This window comes from Hevea brasiliensis, chromosome 3, assembly GCF_030052815.1.
Source record: "Hevea brasiliensis isolate MT/VB/25A 57/8 chromosome 3, ASM3005281v1, whole genome shotgun sequence".
In the NCBI taxonomy this organism is placed as follows: Eukaryota; Viridiplantae; Streptophyta; class Magnoliopsida; order Malpighiales; family Euphorbiaceae; genus Hevea; species Hevea brasiliensis.
Window position 1 is genome coordinate 43,549,503 of NC_079495.1, and position 14,971 is coordinate 43,564,473.

Below are 14,971 nucleotides of genomic sequence, written 5' to 3' on the forward strand. Positions count from 1 at the left end.
AATAATCCAATATTTCTTCCGGCTCCCTGACCTAATTATTTGACTGGCTTAACAGTTCTTTTTCATGATTTTCTCTTTTCCGCTATGTTTATAATGGTCCTAAGGACCGCAACGTAACATTTTACGGTTCGAAATTTGAGTTTAAAATGACTTCGCAGTCGTTCCCGAGGTGGTCACCCATCGCTGTGACTCTCGGCTCGTTTAACTTCTTATGTTCTGTTTTTTTTTTTATTTATACTTAACTAATTGAACATTACTAATTATTTGTGTTTATGGCTTCTCTAGTTGTCTTAAGTATGGTTCTAATCCCCTTAATTGTCCGGACCGACACCGGTCACCGGAACAGTGAAATCTACCAGGCTATGCAAACGGGGGTGTTACATTTCTGGAATTTCTTTTAATGTGTTATTGAAACGGCTTGGTCCCGCTAACCAATGCGTCCTTTGTGGCTTCGTGAGCATTTAATGCTCAAGCGGGTATAAATAGAGAGTGGGTTAGCCATTTGCTCCCTTATGTCATTTTCAGACTTTCTTTTAGCGACTTCGACACCCTCCCTTATTTTCTAGAGTTTTCTGGCGCCGATTTATACTCCGGTAAGAGCTTTAATCTTTTTCTGATCAATTTCATTTTTATTCTCTGAAAATGAGTGGTACTGACGATCAGAGAGCTGCCAGTTCTCCCTCTATTCACATCTCATGGACATCGGATGAAGGTGAAGTGGCTAGACCGAGTGGGCGATTTGAACCTTCTATAACCACTGTCCCAATCCATGGTCGATCGACCAAGTCAAAACAAGCATTGTCTTCAAGGAAAGAGAACTTACCCGTGGACGAGTTGCCATCGGTTCTCAAGGAGACCGATCTCCAATCTATTAGCCAAGAGTACAACCTTCCGATTGACTCCTTCGAACTTATCAGATGTCATGGTGATCTTCGAGCCGATCATTTCTTTTAAGAAATCAACCTGATCATGGTATATGAGGAACAATTGAAAGCCAGGCTTCAATTTCCCCTGAACGAATTTTATAGAGCCATTTTGAAGTTCCATCATGTTTGTGTAGCCCAGGTGCATCCGAACTCCTGACGGACTCTGGTGGCTTTCAGAGGTTTATGCCGAGCTAAAAAGCTCGAGCCCATGGTGAAGGTTTTTGCCGAGTTGCATAGGCTCTCTTGGTGGAAAGACTATGAGTATTGGTTTTTCCAAGCCAAGCCGAGCTGTGGGCTCTTCACTGATCTCCCTTCCTCATTGAAAAACTGGAAAGATCAGTTTTTCATATTGAGGAGCAAGGATCCGAATTGCTTTGAGGGCATTTCGCATAGATGGCAGTATTTGGTTCCTTCAGTTCCAAAGAAGATCGCCCTAAATAAAGATGAGGATGCCATGGTAAAGGAATTAAAGGATCAAGCGGCCACTCACAAGAACTCGTGTTTGGATGCAGTTATGGCTGAACTGAAATGGTGGTTGATGTAAGTGATCGCCCGTGAGGACTATGAGCTGCAACTCTCTGACCTCGGCCCCAAGATCGGTATAATCTAAATCTTCAGTCTCCTAACTTTGGTGATCTCACTAACTTATTTTTTATGCAGGTATAGCGGTAGGCGAGAGTGCAAAGGAGAGCCGCAAGCAAAAAAGGGAAATCACCTCGAAAGTGTGGGAAATGAAAGTGGCTACTGCTATTGCTGCTACTCAGACGCCAAGGCGGGACATGGTAGAAGTACCGAGCTCTCTGTTTCAACCTCCAGAGTAGCCAGCCTTAGAGGTAGAAATCGTTCCTTCTCCACCTCAATAAGCTGAACCTCTACCTCCGTCGGTCTCTTCAAGTGCAAAAGGGGAGCCTTCCCAACAAGCCTTAACGACACTCTCTCGAGGTGCTCAAGTCCTTATCCATTCTCTAAAAAGGAACCGTTCATTTCGGGGTAATCCTAATCTAGCCAAGGTCTTGAGCGCTACCATCTGTTTTCAAGAAGATCGAAATAGATTGGCTCAGGATAACATCGACAATCTCCTGGCTCAGACGACGAGTTTGGGTTTGGAGACCATTGTGAACTAGCACATAATTAGAGAAAAGGCCCATCTCTTGAGACAGAAGATTCTGAAGGCAGTCCAGGATGCAGCTTCCACCAAAGCCTAACTCTCAACTGCTCAAGACCACATCGCCCAGGTAAAAGATCGGGCAAAGTCTTACGAGGAAAGGATAGCTGAACTAGAGCGGGAACTTGAAGACGTTCGGGTCTGCCGATGTCACTCGACTTACTGAAGAGATCAAGGCAAAAGAAGAAGAAGCTCTGGTGAGGGAGGCTGGTGCTTATGTGAATGCTCATGGCGATCTTCTAGCCAAACTCGTGAAGCACTATCCTGAGGAAGACTTCTCCTTGATGGAGGATCTCATCCCAAGAGCTGAAGAAGACAGTGAGGAGGAGCTGAGAGAGAAAGAGGGAATGACGGAACTGAAAATGTACCTGAAGAGCAGGTTAGGGGAGACCCTCCTACCGAATGACTTGTATATTTTTATATTTTGAAATGAATCTAAGTCTTTTTATGCTCAATTTTCTTGATGAGATTGGAAAATATCCAAACCAAATTGCCTGAGTACTTAATCATTGAATACAGTTGAACATTAAACCTGAGATCGGTTATCAATCATAAAACATCAAGCCACTTCAAGAGATCGGAAACCATTATACGTGACACATGAGATCGGACGGTGCTGTGACCGAATATTGACTGAAACCTTGAAACATTTGAAGAGTGATTTGGTAAAATTATAAAGATTTGAAAATGACTTGAGCTTATTAGGGTCGGAATCTTTATTTAGAGATCGGATAAAACCTTAGCTTTGCTGAGAAATGTTTGAACAATTCGAGCGAGATAACTGATCACAAAACTATATGCAGATTTGTAATTTTGACGTATTTGAACATAGAGAGATTGAAAAACAGTAGCATGTAAGATTGAATGGTCTGGCGATCCAATATCAATCCGAACACATTGAGTAAAGGCGAGGAGATCGAAAAGCAATCCAACTTAAACGTGAGATCGAGTTATTCCGAAGACAAGCCATTGCTGAGTTCGGAAAAGTGACCTTTGATTGGGTCATCAATTTTGAAGGGATAACATTAAAATGGATAAAACATAATGAAATTTCAATTTTAAAAGAACATTGCATTTGAGGGTCGATCAAAATATGTGTCTACAACCATGAATGTGCCCAATTTTCTCAAGAAGAATGCATTATACTATGCATTTTTATAATCAACATAGTTATAAAATAGAGGAGTGAAGGTGACAGAGAGTTTTTCTATATAAATATTTTGATTCCATTCTATCATGGTAAAAACTTTAAAAATTTTACACTTGGAATAATTTATCTATTGAGGGTCAGTCGGGTAAAAAATATGCTCAAGATCAATTGATTTGGAATAGACTAGAATTAATTTTATAAAATTTTCTTGTTTTATAAAGATCTTTTTAGATAAAAAAGTGATTAGGTTGAATTATTTTTGGAAGATTTCTTAATAATTTGGATTTTCAAAGTTTTTGTTAAAAATTTCTGGTTCAAGGGTAGAAACATGTGTGATAATTGATTTAACATAATACATGATTTTATTAAAACCTTAGATTTAGTGAATTGGTTTTGGCTTGATAATAATTAAAATGTTTGAATATAATTGTAAATTATTATAAAAGTTTGGCTTTTATATTCATGTAAATTTAATTTTAAAAATTATATATAATTAAATTCAATATCAAATATTAGGATATGAAAATCAAAATTGAAAGTTAGGATAAAATTATAAATTGAGGAAAAGATTTAGTGTTGTATTTGTACAAGGCTTTTTTTTAATTATTTTTTTTATTTTTTTAATGTTAAATTATTGAAAAAATAACTTGTTATAGCGTTAGATGGCATTTGGTCATAAGCCCGAGCGTAATCACATATAGAAGAGAGTAAATTTTGATTTAAATCAAAAAGTATAATCGAATTGAGTCAATTTGATTTAATCAATTCGATTTTAAAATTCAATCGATTTGATTTAAAATTTTAATAATAAAAAAATCAAATTAAATCGAAATTACTAATATATATATATATAAAGAAAATTTTAAAAATTTTTAGTTTTGATTTTTAAATTTTTTTATATGCCTTTATTATTGAGATTTGATGTTAAAAATATGAAATTTTATATGTCTTTATTATTAAATTAATATTTATTTAATTTAATTTAATTTAATTTTTTTAATAATTAATTTAATTTAATTTTTAAAATTTTTAATTTTTGATTTCTATTCGATCCAAACAGTTGCACACATTCACATGGGCACTTTTTTAAGTAATTTTCTTTTTTAATTTCCACCTTTTTATAAATCTGAGAGAAACAATTATCCCGTTTTGCTAATCGCTCAACATTTTCTCTCGAGTTTTCGGCAGAGCAAAGCATATCAAACCATTGGATTTCTAAGCTAATGGCGTCATCAGCAATGGTTCTGGATTCCAGGCCGGCATCGGAGCTCCCTCCATCGATCCCTGCCGCGAGATCGGACCTCCAACAAGCCTTCGCCGACCTATCCAGCGCCGATGAAGACGATCTCTACAGCCGCCTGAAGTCCCTTCAACGTCAGCTCGAGTTCATCGATATCCAAGAAGAATATGTCAAAGACGAGCAGAAGAATTTGAAGCGTGAGCTCCTTCGTGCTCAGGAAGAGGTCAAGCGGATCCAGTCGGTGCCGCTTGTCATCGGCCAGTTCATGGAGATGGTCGACCAAAACAATGGTATAGTGGGCTCCACCACTGGCTCTAATTACTATGTGAGGATTCTTAGCACCATTAATAGGGAGCTCTTGAAACCCTCTGCTTCAGTCGCTCTGCACCGACATTCCAATGCCCTTGTGGACGTGTTGCCTCCTGAGGCTGATTCCAGTATTTCTCTACTCAGCCAGTCCGAGAAACCTGATGTCACTTACAATGTAAGTCCATTTTTTTTAATTTTATTCTTTTAAAAAGTTGAATTAGGGTTTTTCGCTATTTGGTTCGTTATTGTTAAATTTTCCGCTTTAGTGATTGCACAAATAGGGGTTTTACAATGCAGAACAACTGGTAGCTTTTGGAAGTTAGACTGTAGTGTTTGCAACTTTGTACTTGTCTGATCATTGGCTTTGGAAATCCTTTTATATTATGTTCGGGGTTATTTTGCAGTAGATTTACAATTGTAAAATATTGTTGCTAGAGATGGGGTTTGTTGAAGCAACGTGTTTTCTTAGGTTTAATGTTATTCTTTTAAAAGTTTAATTAGGGTTTTTTGCTATTTGGGTATTTATTATTAAATTTTCCGGCTTAGTGATTGCACAATTAGGGGTTTTACAATGCAGAACAACTGGTAGCTTTTCAAATTGCGGTTGTAGGTTTTGCAACTTCGAACTTGTCTGGTCGTTGGTTTTGGAAATCTTTTTAAATTATGTCCTGGGTTATGTTGCAGCAGATATACAATTGTAAAATATTGTTTTCTTAGTTCTAGCCATTCTTCTTTTTTTCTCAATGCCAAATATGGTCTAGCTTTTTTTTTTATGTTGATTGAATTCAATTAATTTTTTTTCTTTTATTTATTCCAATTGTCTTCTTGTCTGGGATTAGTAATTGGATGGAAAATAATTTTCTGCTTGTTAGAATTTAATTCGTTATTGTTTTGAGCTGTTGGAATTATCAGCAGCTGGAGAATAATAATGCTTGCTTACTACAAATTTTATACTGTATTTTTGAGGGGGACCTGTAGTGTTGTGCTCTTCTGGGTTTGTTAGTGACCGCTGTTGGAAAAAGTAAGAATTTCTTGCAGGTAGAGAATTTGGGATTGATTTTTTTAGTCTGGGTTGAATCCCAAATTATGTGGGCATATTTTACATCCTGGTAGAATTTAGCGAGACTTGCTTGTTCACAAGAATATAACAACTAAGCCTTAATCCTAAATTAGTTGATGTTGGTTATATGGATTCTTTTTTTGCCGTTTAGTTCTGATAACTTGCATGTGCCTAGATGAGCAGAGTCCAACATTTATAGCATAAGGATCCATATCATGAGAAATTACTAAATTTTGCGCCGATTGTCAACCTAACACAACCCTTCTTTATCCGAGCTTGAGATAGGCTATGTTTTGCAAAGCTCACATCGGCAGAGTTTTGCTAAGTTCACAAAAATAGGAAACAATAGTTGGGCACAACATAGCTACAGTTGTATTAAATAAGATGTATATAAATGTAAATTGTAAGTCTTTTTTTTTTTTCCAATTATCTGAAATGAGTACTTAAGAATCATTGGAATAAAATAAGGATATAAAGGCTAATTTGGCTAAAAACAAATTGGCATTCTATCATTGGGCAAGTAATTTTTTACTAATTTGTTAGTGGCATTGTACTGCAGAATGGGAAGAGAATTCTATTGGGGATTTTAATTATTATAGAATTAAGAAATATAAAGAGTTTTTATTGTTTAGGAAATTATTAGGTCTATTATTTTCAAATTTATCTTATTTAGTATTCCTAATTAGAGTTGAATTAGGTTTCTTACTCCTAATTTGATTAGGGTCGTAAGCACTCTATAAATAGAGCTAATTTTCTATTATTGAGTAGATTGACTGTGATTATTGTTGAGATTAATAAAATTATTGAGAATTAGTTCTCTTTTCAAGGATTAGTCTTGTTTTCTCTTTGTTCTATATCAATTTGGTATCAGAGTGAAAATTCAATCCAACCTTCTGCTGTGCCTTCAAAATCCCACCTTCCAAGCTTCCCATTTGCCATTAATTTCTGCCCTAGTTTACTGATTATTAAAAAATAAAAAAATTTCAAGAAGCAAAGCGAAGAAGAACCTAGAATGACGCTGTCACCACTACCCTTCACCAAGCCATAACCGTCTGGCCATCCGACGGCCATCTAAACCTCCAGAAGACTTGCCAAACTACGGTGAGTCCAGAGCTGCCCTTTTGGTTGCTAAATGTTGGCCGGACCTCCAGATTTGACAGGGTCAATTGATGACCTGAAACACGATCCACGGGTTTTTTTGTCATCTGCACCCTCTTAGACACTCTTAGGCTAAATTGCTGTCGGCCTCTCCAGTTGCAATAACCCGTTGGGTCGGGTCAAGGGATCTGCGAGTAAGGCAGGTGATCTTACCCAGCTTACGTGAGCTTGTTGCATCTAATCGCTTCTTGAAATCTACCACATCAACGATTGCCATGTTAGCTTTCTTTGGCCACGTCATTGCCACATCACCACCATGCCATCATCCTTGCCACATCAGCAATTTTCAACAATGCCCTCTTTTGCTAGTTTGAGAGCCTTTCAATTGTTGTTCTAATTGATTCTATCTGCCTAGATGTTTCCAAAAATACAAAAGCGAATGCACACTTCTTCAAGTCAATCTTGTTGCTATCATACAAGAATGAAGAATTGATTGTTCTCCTAATGTAGTTTTTTATTCTCACGCACTTCAAGACTTGAGGACGAGTTGTTTTCAACTAGAGAAGAATAATGCAGAATGGGAGGAGAATTCTATTTAGGAATTTTAACTATTATAGAATTAGAAAATTTTTAGAGTTTTTATTGTTTAGAATTTTATTATTATTAGGTCTATTATTTTCTAACTTTATCTTATTTAGTATTTCTAGTTAGAGTTGAATTACTGTTTCCTACTCCTGATTTTATTAGGGTTGTAAGCTCTTTCTAAATAGAGCTAATTTTCTATTGTACAATAGATTGACTATGATTATAATTAAGATTAATTGAGAATCAGTTCTCTTTTCAAGGATTGATCCGTATTTTCTCTTTGTTCTACATCACATTGCCTAAGAAACCTTGTTTTGGTCACATTCCTCTGCTTAGAATGGTGATGTCATAAGGGAGACTAACTCTTGATCACCTCTGAAGCACAGAATGGCAATGGTTGGAGTGTTCTGATTTCGGAAACATTTCCGACATGGACATGGCTGAGACGCTTTTCGTGGCTGTGTCCAGAATTTTTGAAAGGTGGAAACGCGTGTCTCTTATAAAAAAAAATAATTAGGATAAAAATGCGGGAAATTAATAAGAGAGTGGGTTTTCCGGGACTTGGTTCTTTATGGCATGAAACTCCAAAATTTGAATTCTTTGAGGAAATCTCTTTCTGAGTTTTGTAGGTTAGTAATGATAGCTCATAAGCACCAAAAGTTTAAGGCTTAAGGTCGACCCACAGGTTTTGCAAGCATAACTACATCAATTAATTCTTAGTAAAGACTAGGCAGATGATGTATGACTATTTTTGCTAACAAATTGGATTATAGTAATGATTTCAATTGATATTGAAGTTGATATTTGTTTTTGTAAAAGATTTTTTTTTTTGATATTTCTGTAAATTTCTTGAAAATTATTTGATATTTATGATAAAAATATAAGTCCAATTTATCAAAAAATTTGACTTTCAATTGAACATACTTAGAATTTGTAATCAGAAACAACAGCATCAATGCAAAAATGACCAAAAGACTAATAATTTGTGATTCTAGCATCTTTTTCTATGTACAAAAATTGGCCAAACAGGATAGTACATAATTCTCATTGTGCTGTTAGTATTGGACTGTTTTACTTATATCTGTAGTATTAATTTGTGGTTACTAGATTTTATTATACCCCTATATTATATTATATTTATAAATATATCCCTACATTTCGAATATTTATGCGTTTCCCCCACATTTCCATTTTCTATATTTTTAAAAATGTAGTTTCCGCATTTCTCTGTGTCTGCATTTTCGTTTCCGTGCTGCATAGTTGATCGTTGTTTGATGGTTAAAAATTAACTGGGAAAACTTTATTAGTAACCCTATCTTATCTGGTGATTCTTGGTGGGTTAAACCTTTGATTCTTGCTCTCTTTAATCCAAATATTGGTAAGGTGATGGGAACCTGATGTAGTCTAAGAAAACTCAATTTGGCAAATATGTTAATTTAATTTTTCATCCTAAAATTAGGAGCTTTAGATTTCTATTAATTAGAAAGTTTATATTTTTTATGATTTTATTATCAATGAGGAAGTAACTCAACTCAACTCAACTCAACTAAGCCTTTATCCCAAAAATTTGGGGTCGGCTATATGGATTCGCTTTTTCCACTATGAACGATTTTGGGTTAAATCTTCAGAAATGTATAATGCTTCTAAGTCATGTCGTACTACTATTCTCCAAGTCAATTTAGGTCTACCCCTTTTTTTCTTTCTATCCTCTAACTTAATGTGCTCTACTTGTTTAACTGGAGCCTCCGTATGTCTACGCTTCACATGACCAAACCACCTCAATCTCCCTTTTCTCAACTTATCTTCAATTGGCAGCACTCTTACCTTTTCTCTAATACTCTCATTACGGACTTTATCTAGTCTAGTATGGCCACTCATCCACCTTAACATTCTCATCTCTGCAACTCTTATCTTAGATGCATACGACTCTTTCAGTGCCCAACACTCACTACCATATAACATAGCCGGTCGTATGGCTGTACGGTAAAATTTTCCTTTCAATTTATTGGGAATCTTACGATCACATAAAACTCCCGTGGCACGTCTCCACTTCAACCATCCGACTTTAATCCTATGATTAATATCCTCCTCACATCCCCCATTTACTTGAAGGACTGAGCCTAGATATTTAAAGTGATTACTTTGTAGCAGTACCACTCCATTCAAACTAACTCCTTCCCTATCACCAGTTTGGCCTTCACTGAACTTGCAATGCATGTATTCTGTCTTCGTTCTACTTAACTTAAAACCCTTTGACTCTAGAGTACTTCTCCAAAGTTCTAGCTTTCTATTGACTCCTTCTCGTGTCTCATCTATCAGAACAATATTATCCGCAAACATCATGCACCAAGGAATACTCTCTTGTATATGTTTCGTCAGTTCTGGAAGTTTAATTGATTTTACTTTTCTAGTTAGAGTTTGATTTGTATGTTGTTAGGGTTTCTTAATCCTACCATTAATATTTGTCTCTATATACTATGTAATCTAGGTATTCTAGTGGAGTTTATTATGATCTAGAAAATGTGTTTCCCTACCATCTAAGAATGTTTTCTCTGCCCTTTGAGAATTTGTTTCTCACCCCTTTGTTTTCGCCCCTTGCTTCCCTAGTCCTACCTGAATTTGGTATTAGAGCTTGTTCTACATCAGAACCTCACTAAAAGCATTTTCAGTTCTGGATAGTATGCAAGTTTTATGAACTTCCATTGTGTAAAATTGGTATTGGAAGGCTTTGAAGATGTATTTCATACGTATCATGATTTTTACATTTTCAGTTCTCTTTTTCTTTTCCAATATTTCTTATAGAATTGATATCTTTCATTCTTGACCATGATGATCGTTTTCTTTTATATGTGAATATTCAAGTAATTATTAGGTTCAAGAATTCTCCTACTCAATTGATAAGTAATTTGAATAAGGATGGTATCATATTCGGTTCTTCGATGATTTTTTTTTTCATTTTTCTGTTCTTTTTGTTTTGGCAGGACATTGGAGGATGTGACATTCAAAAGCAGGAGATTCGTGAGGCAGTAGAGTTGCCGCTGACTCACCATGAACTGTACAAACAAATTGGAATAGATCCCCCCCGTGGTGTCTTGCTTTATGGCCCCCCTGGCACTGGAAAGACCATGCTTGCCAAGGCTGTTGCTAATCATACAACAGCGGCTTTTATTAGAGTTGTTGGCTCTGAATTTGTTCAGAAGTATTTGGGTGAGGTATGTTTGAGAGGCTTGCATTTTTTTAAGTGTTTTATGATTGCAAAGTGGGAGAGAGGCTGGGTATACGTGACCTTTCACAGAGCCTGTGATGAGGAAGGCCTCTCTTCCTCTCTCAAACACACACTTGTATGTGATAGTGAAATTATGAGATTTCAAAGCACCCTCATCTTATTTAATTGTGCATTTTGGGACTTAATGTGCTCTTTGTATAGGGTTAAAGTTGTTAGGTGTGTAGTCATTAAATCTATTAACCATGTGGGAGAAGTGTTTAACCGTTACTCTATTAACCATTTCTGGGAGATGAAGGATATTATTAACCTAATGATGATCAACTATGTTTGGTAAAATTGTTGAAAGTAATTGGATTTTTTTTTTGGCAATTTTAAATGAATTCAGTACTAGTATTTAATTTATTTGACTAAAATAGACCTATTGAAGTTGTGTTTTTTAGCAAGTAAAAACTACTAAATTTTGCATATATGTATATATAAACTAAATAACAATATCAATTTGAACAGAGTGTTCAATCGCAATAGAAACAGTTACTCTCTTCCCTAGTGATTGAAGCTTAACTCCAACTTCAATAATGAATAAAGTGATACAAGAGGGCAACGGTAGGAAAACTTCAGTTATGAGAATTTTCTTAAATCAAATGAACCGATCTCTAGTCAAATTCAAGAACAAATTATTTTGCTGTTTAAGGTAGGGAAAGAAAGATATATTTGTTAGTTTTCTTTGTTTTTAAGTGATTTGAAGATTAGAAATCTAGGCTAGATTATAGAGATAGTGCTGATCAGATAGAGAGAGAAGAAGATGAAGTAGAATGATATTTTTTTTCTTGCCAAAAAAAAAAAAGTAGAATGATATCTCTTTAACCTCTTTCATTCCCTGTAAGCTCTTTATTCTTTCAGCAGTTATGAGTTAGAATTCAGCATGTTTGGTGGTGAATGATGGACTGGTTAAACATTAACAGTTTGGTGGTGAATGATGAACTGGTTAAACGTGATGAACTGGTTAAACATTAACCTTATTATACCAAACATTGTTAAAGAGAATAAAATTATTACTGGAGTAATGCATAGCCTCATTAATCCCAAGACAAATGCTCTCTTAGGAGGAACAATCATGTTCTTTTTTATGACATTTAATCTACTTTTGTTATGGATTTGGAAATTTCTGAAATAGTATTGTTGGTAGGAAATTTAGTACTCTGCTTGGTTGATGACTTTGTTTATTGTCTAGATTTGTTTTGCTCTATAATAACTTTTCCTTTCTTTACGTCAGGGCCCCCGTATGGTTCGTGATGTTTTTCGCCTTGCAAAGGAGAATGCTCCTGCAATTATTTTCATTGATGAGGTAGATGCAATTGCTACTGCTAGGTTTGATGCTCAAACTGGAGCTGATAGAGAAGTTCAACGAATCTTGATGGAACTTCTGAATCAGGTGTGAGTTTACTGAACTTGTATGGTATACAGCATTATGGCCTTCCAGTTTATTTGAAATTATGATATTTAGTTTTAGATATGGACTTTGTGAATGATCCGTAATCAGCTCCTTGACTTACATGCGTTCAACTTTAGATGGACGGGTTCGACCAGACAGTGAATGTTAAGGTCATAATGGCAACAAATCGTGCTGACACTTTGGACCCTGCGCTTCTTCGTCCTGGAAGACTTGACCGAAAAATTGAATTTCCATTGCCTGATAGACGACAAAAGAGGCTTGTTTTCCAGGTAATTTATTTTTTATTTGATGTGGCAATTAAGGGTTAATCATTACTGTGAGCTTCTGAACTTTATCCTATTTGAATCTCTTCAGAGGATTTGATGACATCTTTCTAGAGCAAGGATTTGATGACATTTTTGTTGTCTCATCATTATATGATGTGTTGGCTTTGTGGACTTTATATGTTCCATTGCAAGTTAAATGGATTTTAAGGGTTTTGTTTTTCCCCTTTTGCACAGGTTTGTACTTCTAAAATGAATCTCAGTGATGAGGTAGACTTGGAGGATTATGTTTCTCGGCCAGATAAAATCAGTGCTGCTGAGGTTTGTTCTTTCTTCTTATAATCTTCATTATATACGGTTTTCGTTACCAACTTACCATATTTTTGTTATTGGCTTACTTTGACCCAACTCCTGCGAGAAGATCTTGGAAACTAATAGGTTTAATGAATTACTATGGGAAAAACATGACACATGTTTAACAAATTACTGTGGAAAAACATAATGTATATTGTTGACTGAAACTAAAATTTGGTTAATTCTTTTGGTTTTCTTGAAATTGTCATTTTATAAAGTAGAGTATCATATTCTTAATTTTCTTGTAAGAAACAAGAAGTGAAACACAGGATTAACCTTCTTTGACTTTTAATCAAATTCCTGTAATGACAATGTTGTGAGTTTAAGAATTTCTTCATGTGCTGGTGCTATTCATCATATGTATCCTAAGTTGGGATAGAACTTGCTTCAATGCAAATAATTCTTACAAACATTTTTAAGCATGACATTGAATGTGCTTACCATGTAAATAGAGAATTATAAATGTAACTATGTCATGTGAATTGTCAGTAGTTTTAAGAAAATTTCCAACACTCAGGTGTATGACATTACACTGTTCTGTCAGGCTGGGGTCTTATGCTTGGAATCTTTCATTAACTTAGCCAACATTTGTTTTCCTGTTGAAATATGTTTTCCTATTTGCCCTTGTGAAAGCAACAAAGCAAAAGTGATGTTTAGTTTGATAAAAATATGTCCATATAAAATAACAGAATACCAGCAAAAAAATTGCATTTTTGAAAAGTAAGGATTGCCATATGCTTTCTGCTTTTTAATTGCCACACTGTCACCACAATCACAATCATGGCTATCGAAGGCGCTGGTTGCTGCCATTAACTGTCACTGCTGCAACAATTGATGAATTGATAGACAACAGTTGATGAGTCGAATGGTAAGATCTCTTACATATTCAAAATTGACTTACTGGTTCACATGACTTTTGAACTTCCAGAATTTCAGAAAATTTACCCTTTTATTTTCTTTTGATTTTTATTTTTCAAATTTTTTAAATATGAACACTCTTTTCATGGTCACTTGATGTGGAACTGTTGATGTGATTTAATTTTGCTTTAAAAATTGAAACTAAGCTGATAGGTAATAAAACAAAATATGGGTAGGGCATTTTTAATTATTCACTTATGCTGATTTATTAGTTAAATCAATTGTAATTATTCCCTTGTTCTAATTTATTAGTTAAATCAATTGTAGTAAAATTCTTGTATATTCATTTGATGTAATTTGCCATTAAAAAATAAAAAAACTTGTGCCATCGCAGGCGCTACTATTATTCATGATTTGTGACTTCAACTGCAACTGTCATTGCAGCTGCAACTGTAATTTAAATATGTGGTTGGTTTATTGATACTGTTCTTTGGCCCATCACAAGTAAGAGGGAGGGTTAGTTAGCTAATGGCCAAGGATTGTCCAAAATCTAGGCTGCCTGTTAATATAATAAAGGATGGTGAACTCGCGCGTGGCATTAGTTAATATAGTTATTTTAATTGCATGACCTTCTGCAGATTGCAGCTATTTGTCAGGAAGCAGGGATGCATGCAGTTCGCAAGAATAGGTATGTCATACTCCCTAAGGACTTTGAGAAAGGTTACCGAACCAATGTGAAGAAACCTGATACCGACTTTGAATTCTACAAATGAAGAGAGCTGAAAGCAAATGGTAAATATTTGATTGTTGAAAAGGTTTTAATGTCCTTCAATGTCAATCGACGTGGTATTTTGAAATTAGCTGGAGATCCACCCTTTGGAGTCATTTCAACGTGTTGGTGAGGAAAAAGCTTAATAGCACACAGGATAGGCTCTTTATAAACAAATTCCCCCTTTTCCAAATTGGTGTGTTTTTATCATTTATATTCGCCTGATGTCAACTTTAATGATTGTGTCTCTTTTGTTTTTACCTTTAGATATGTTGAGAAATTATGGCTTCACATCTCTCGTTCTCTCTTTATATGTACAGTACACAGACGCCATGGGTGTCTAGAATTTGGATGTGCTAGTGGTAATGTTGGAGTTAGATTGTCATGGGTGATCAGTTAAGCAAAAAATTCAAATATCAACACGGCACAATAAGAATTCGCTGAATTTAATACCCTTGATAAAAAAAAAAAATAATACCACAGAAAAATTGTTACATAGGTGATCATGTAAATTG

General features: G+C 35.3%; 1 protein-coding gene across 1 annotated transcript; it reads left to right on the forward strand.

The window, feature by feature from the left end:
• The first annotated feature begins 4,345 nt into the window (after positions 1-4,345).
• Positions 4,346-14,751, forward strand: LOC110654446 (26S proteasome regulatory subunit 6B homolog). The gene is made up of 6 exons (XM_021810437.2): positions 4,346-4,965; positions 10,515-10,745; positions 12,033-12,191; positions 12,329-12,481; positions 12,713-12,796; positions 14,326-14,751. The coding sequence occupies exons 1-6, from the start codon at positions 4,465-4,467 to the stop codon at positions 14,458-14,460; spliced, it is 1,263 nt and encodes a 420-aa protein (XP_021666129.1). The 5' UTR covers positions 4,346-4,464; the 3' UTR covers positions 14,461-14,751.
• Positions 14,752-14,971: the final 220 nt, after the last annotated feature.

Coding starts and splice junctions, on each gene's coding strand:
- LOC110654446 (XM_021810437.2), top strand. CDS start 4,465: ATGGCGTCATCAGCAATGGTTCTGGATTCCAGGCCGGCATCGGAGCTC. Junction 12,192..12,328: donor TGATGGAACTTCTGAATCAG/GTGTGAGTTTAC, acceptor GTTCAACTTTAG/ATGGACGGGTTCGACCAGAC. Junction 12,482..12,712: donor AAAAGAGGCTTGTTTTCCAG/GTAATTTATTTT, acceptor CCTTTTGCACAG/GTTTGTACTTCTAAAATGAA.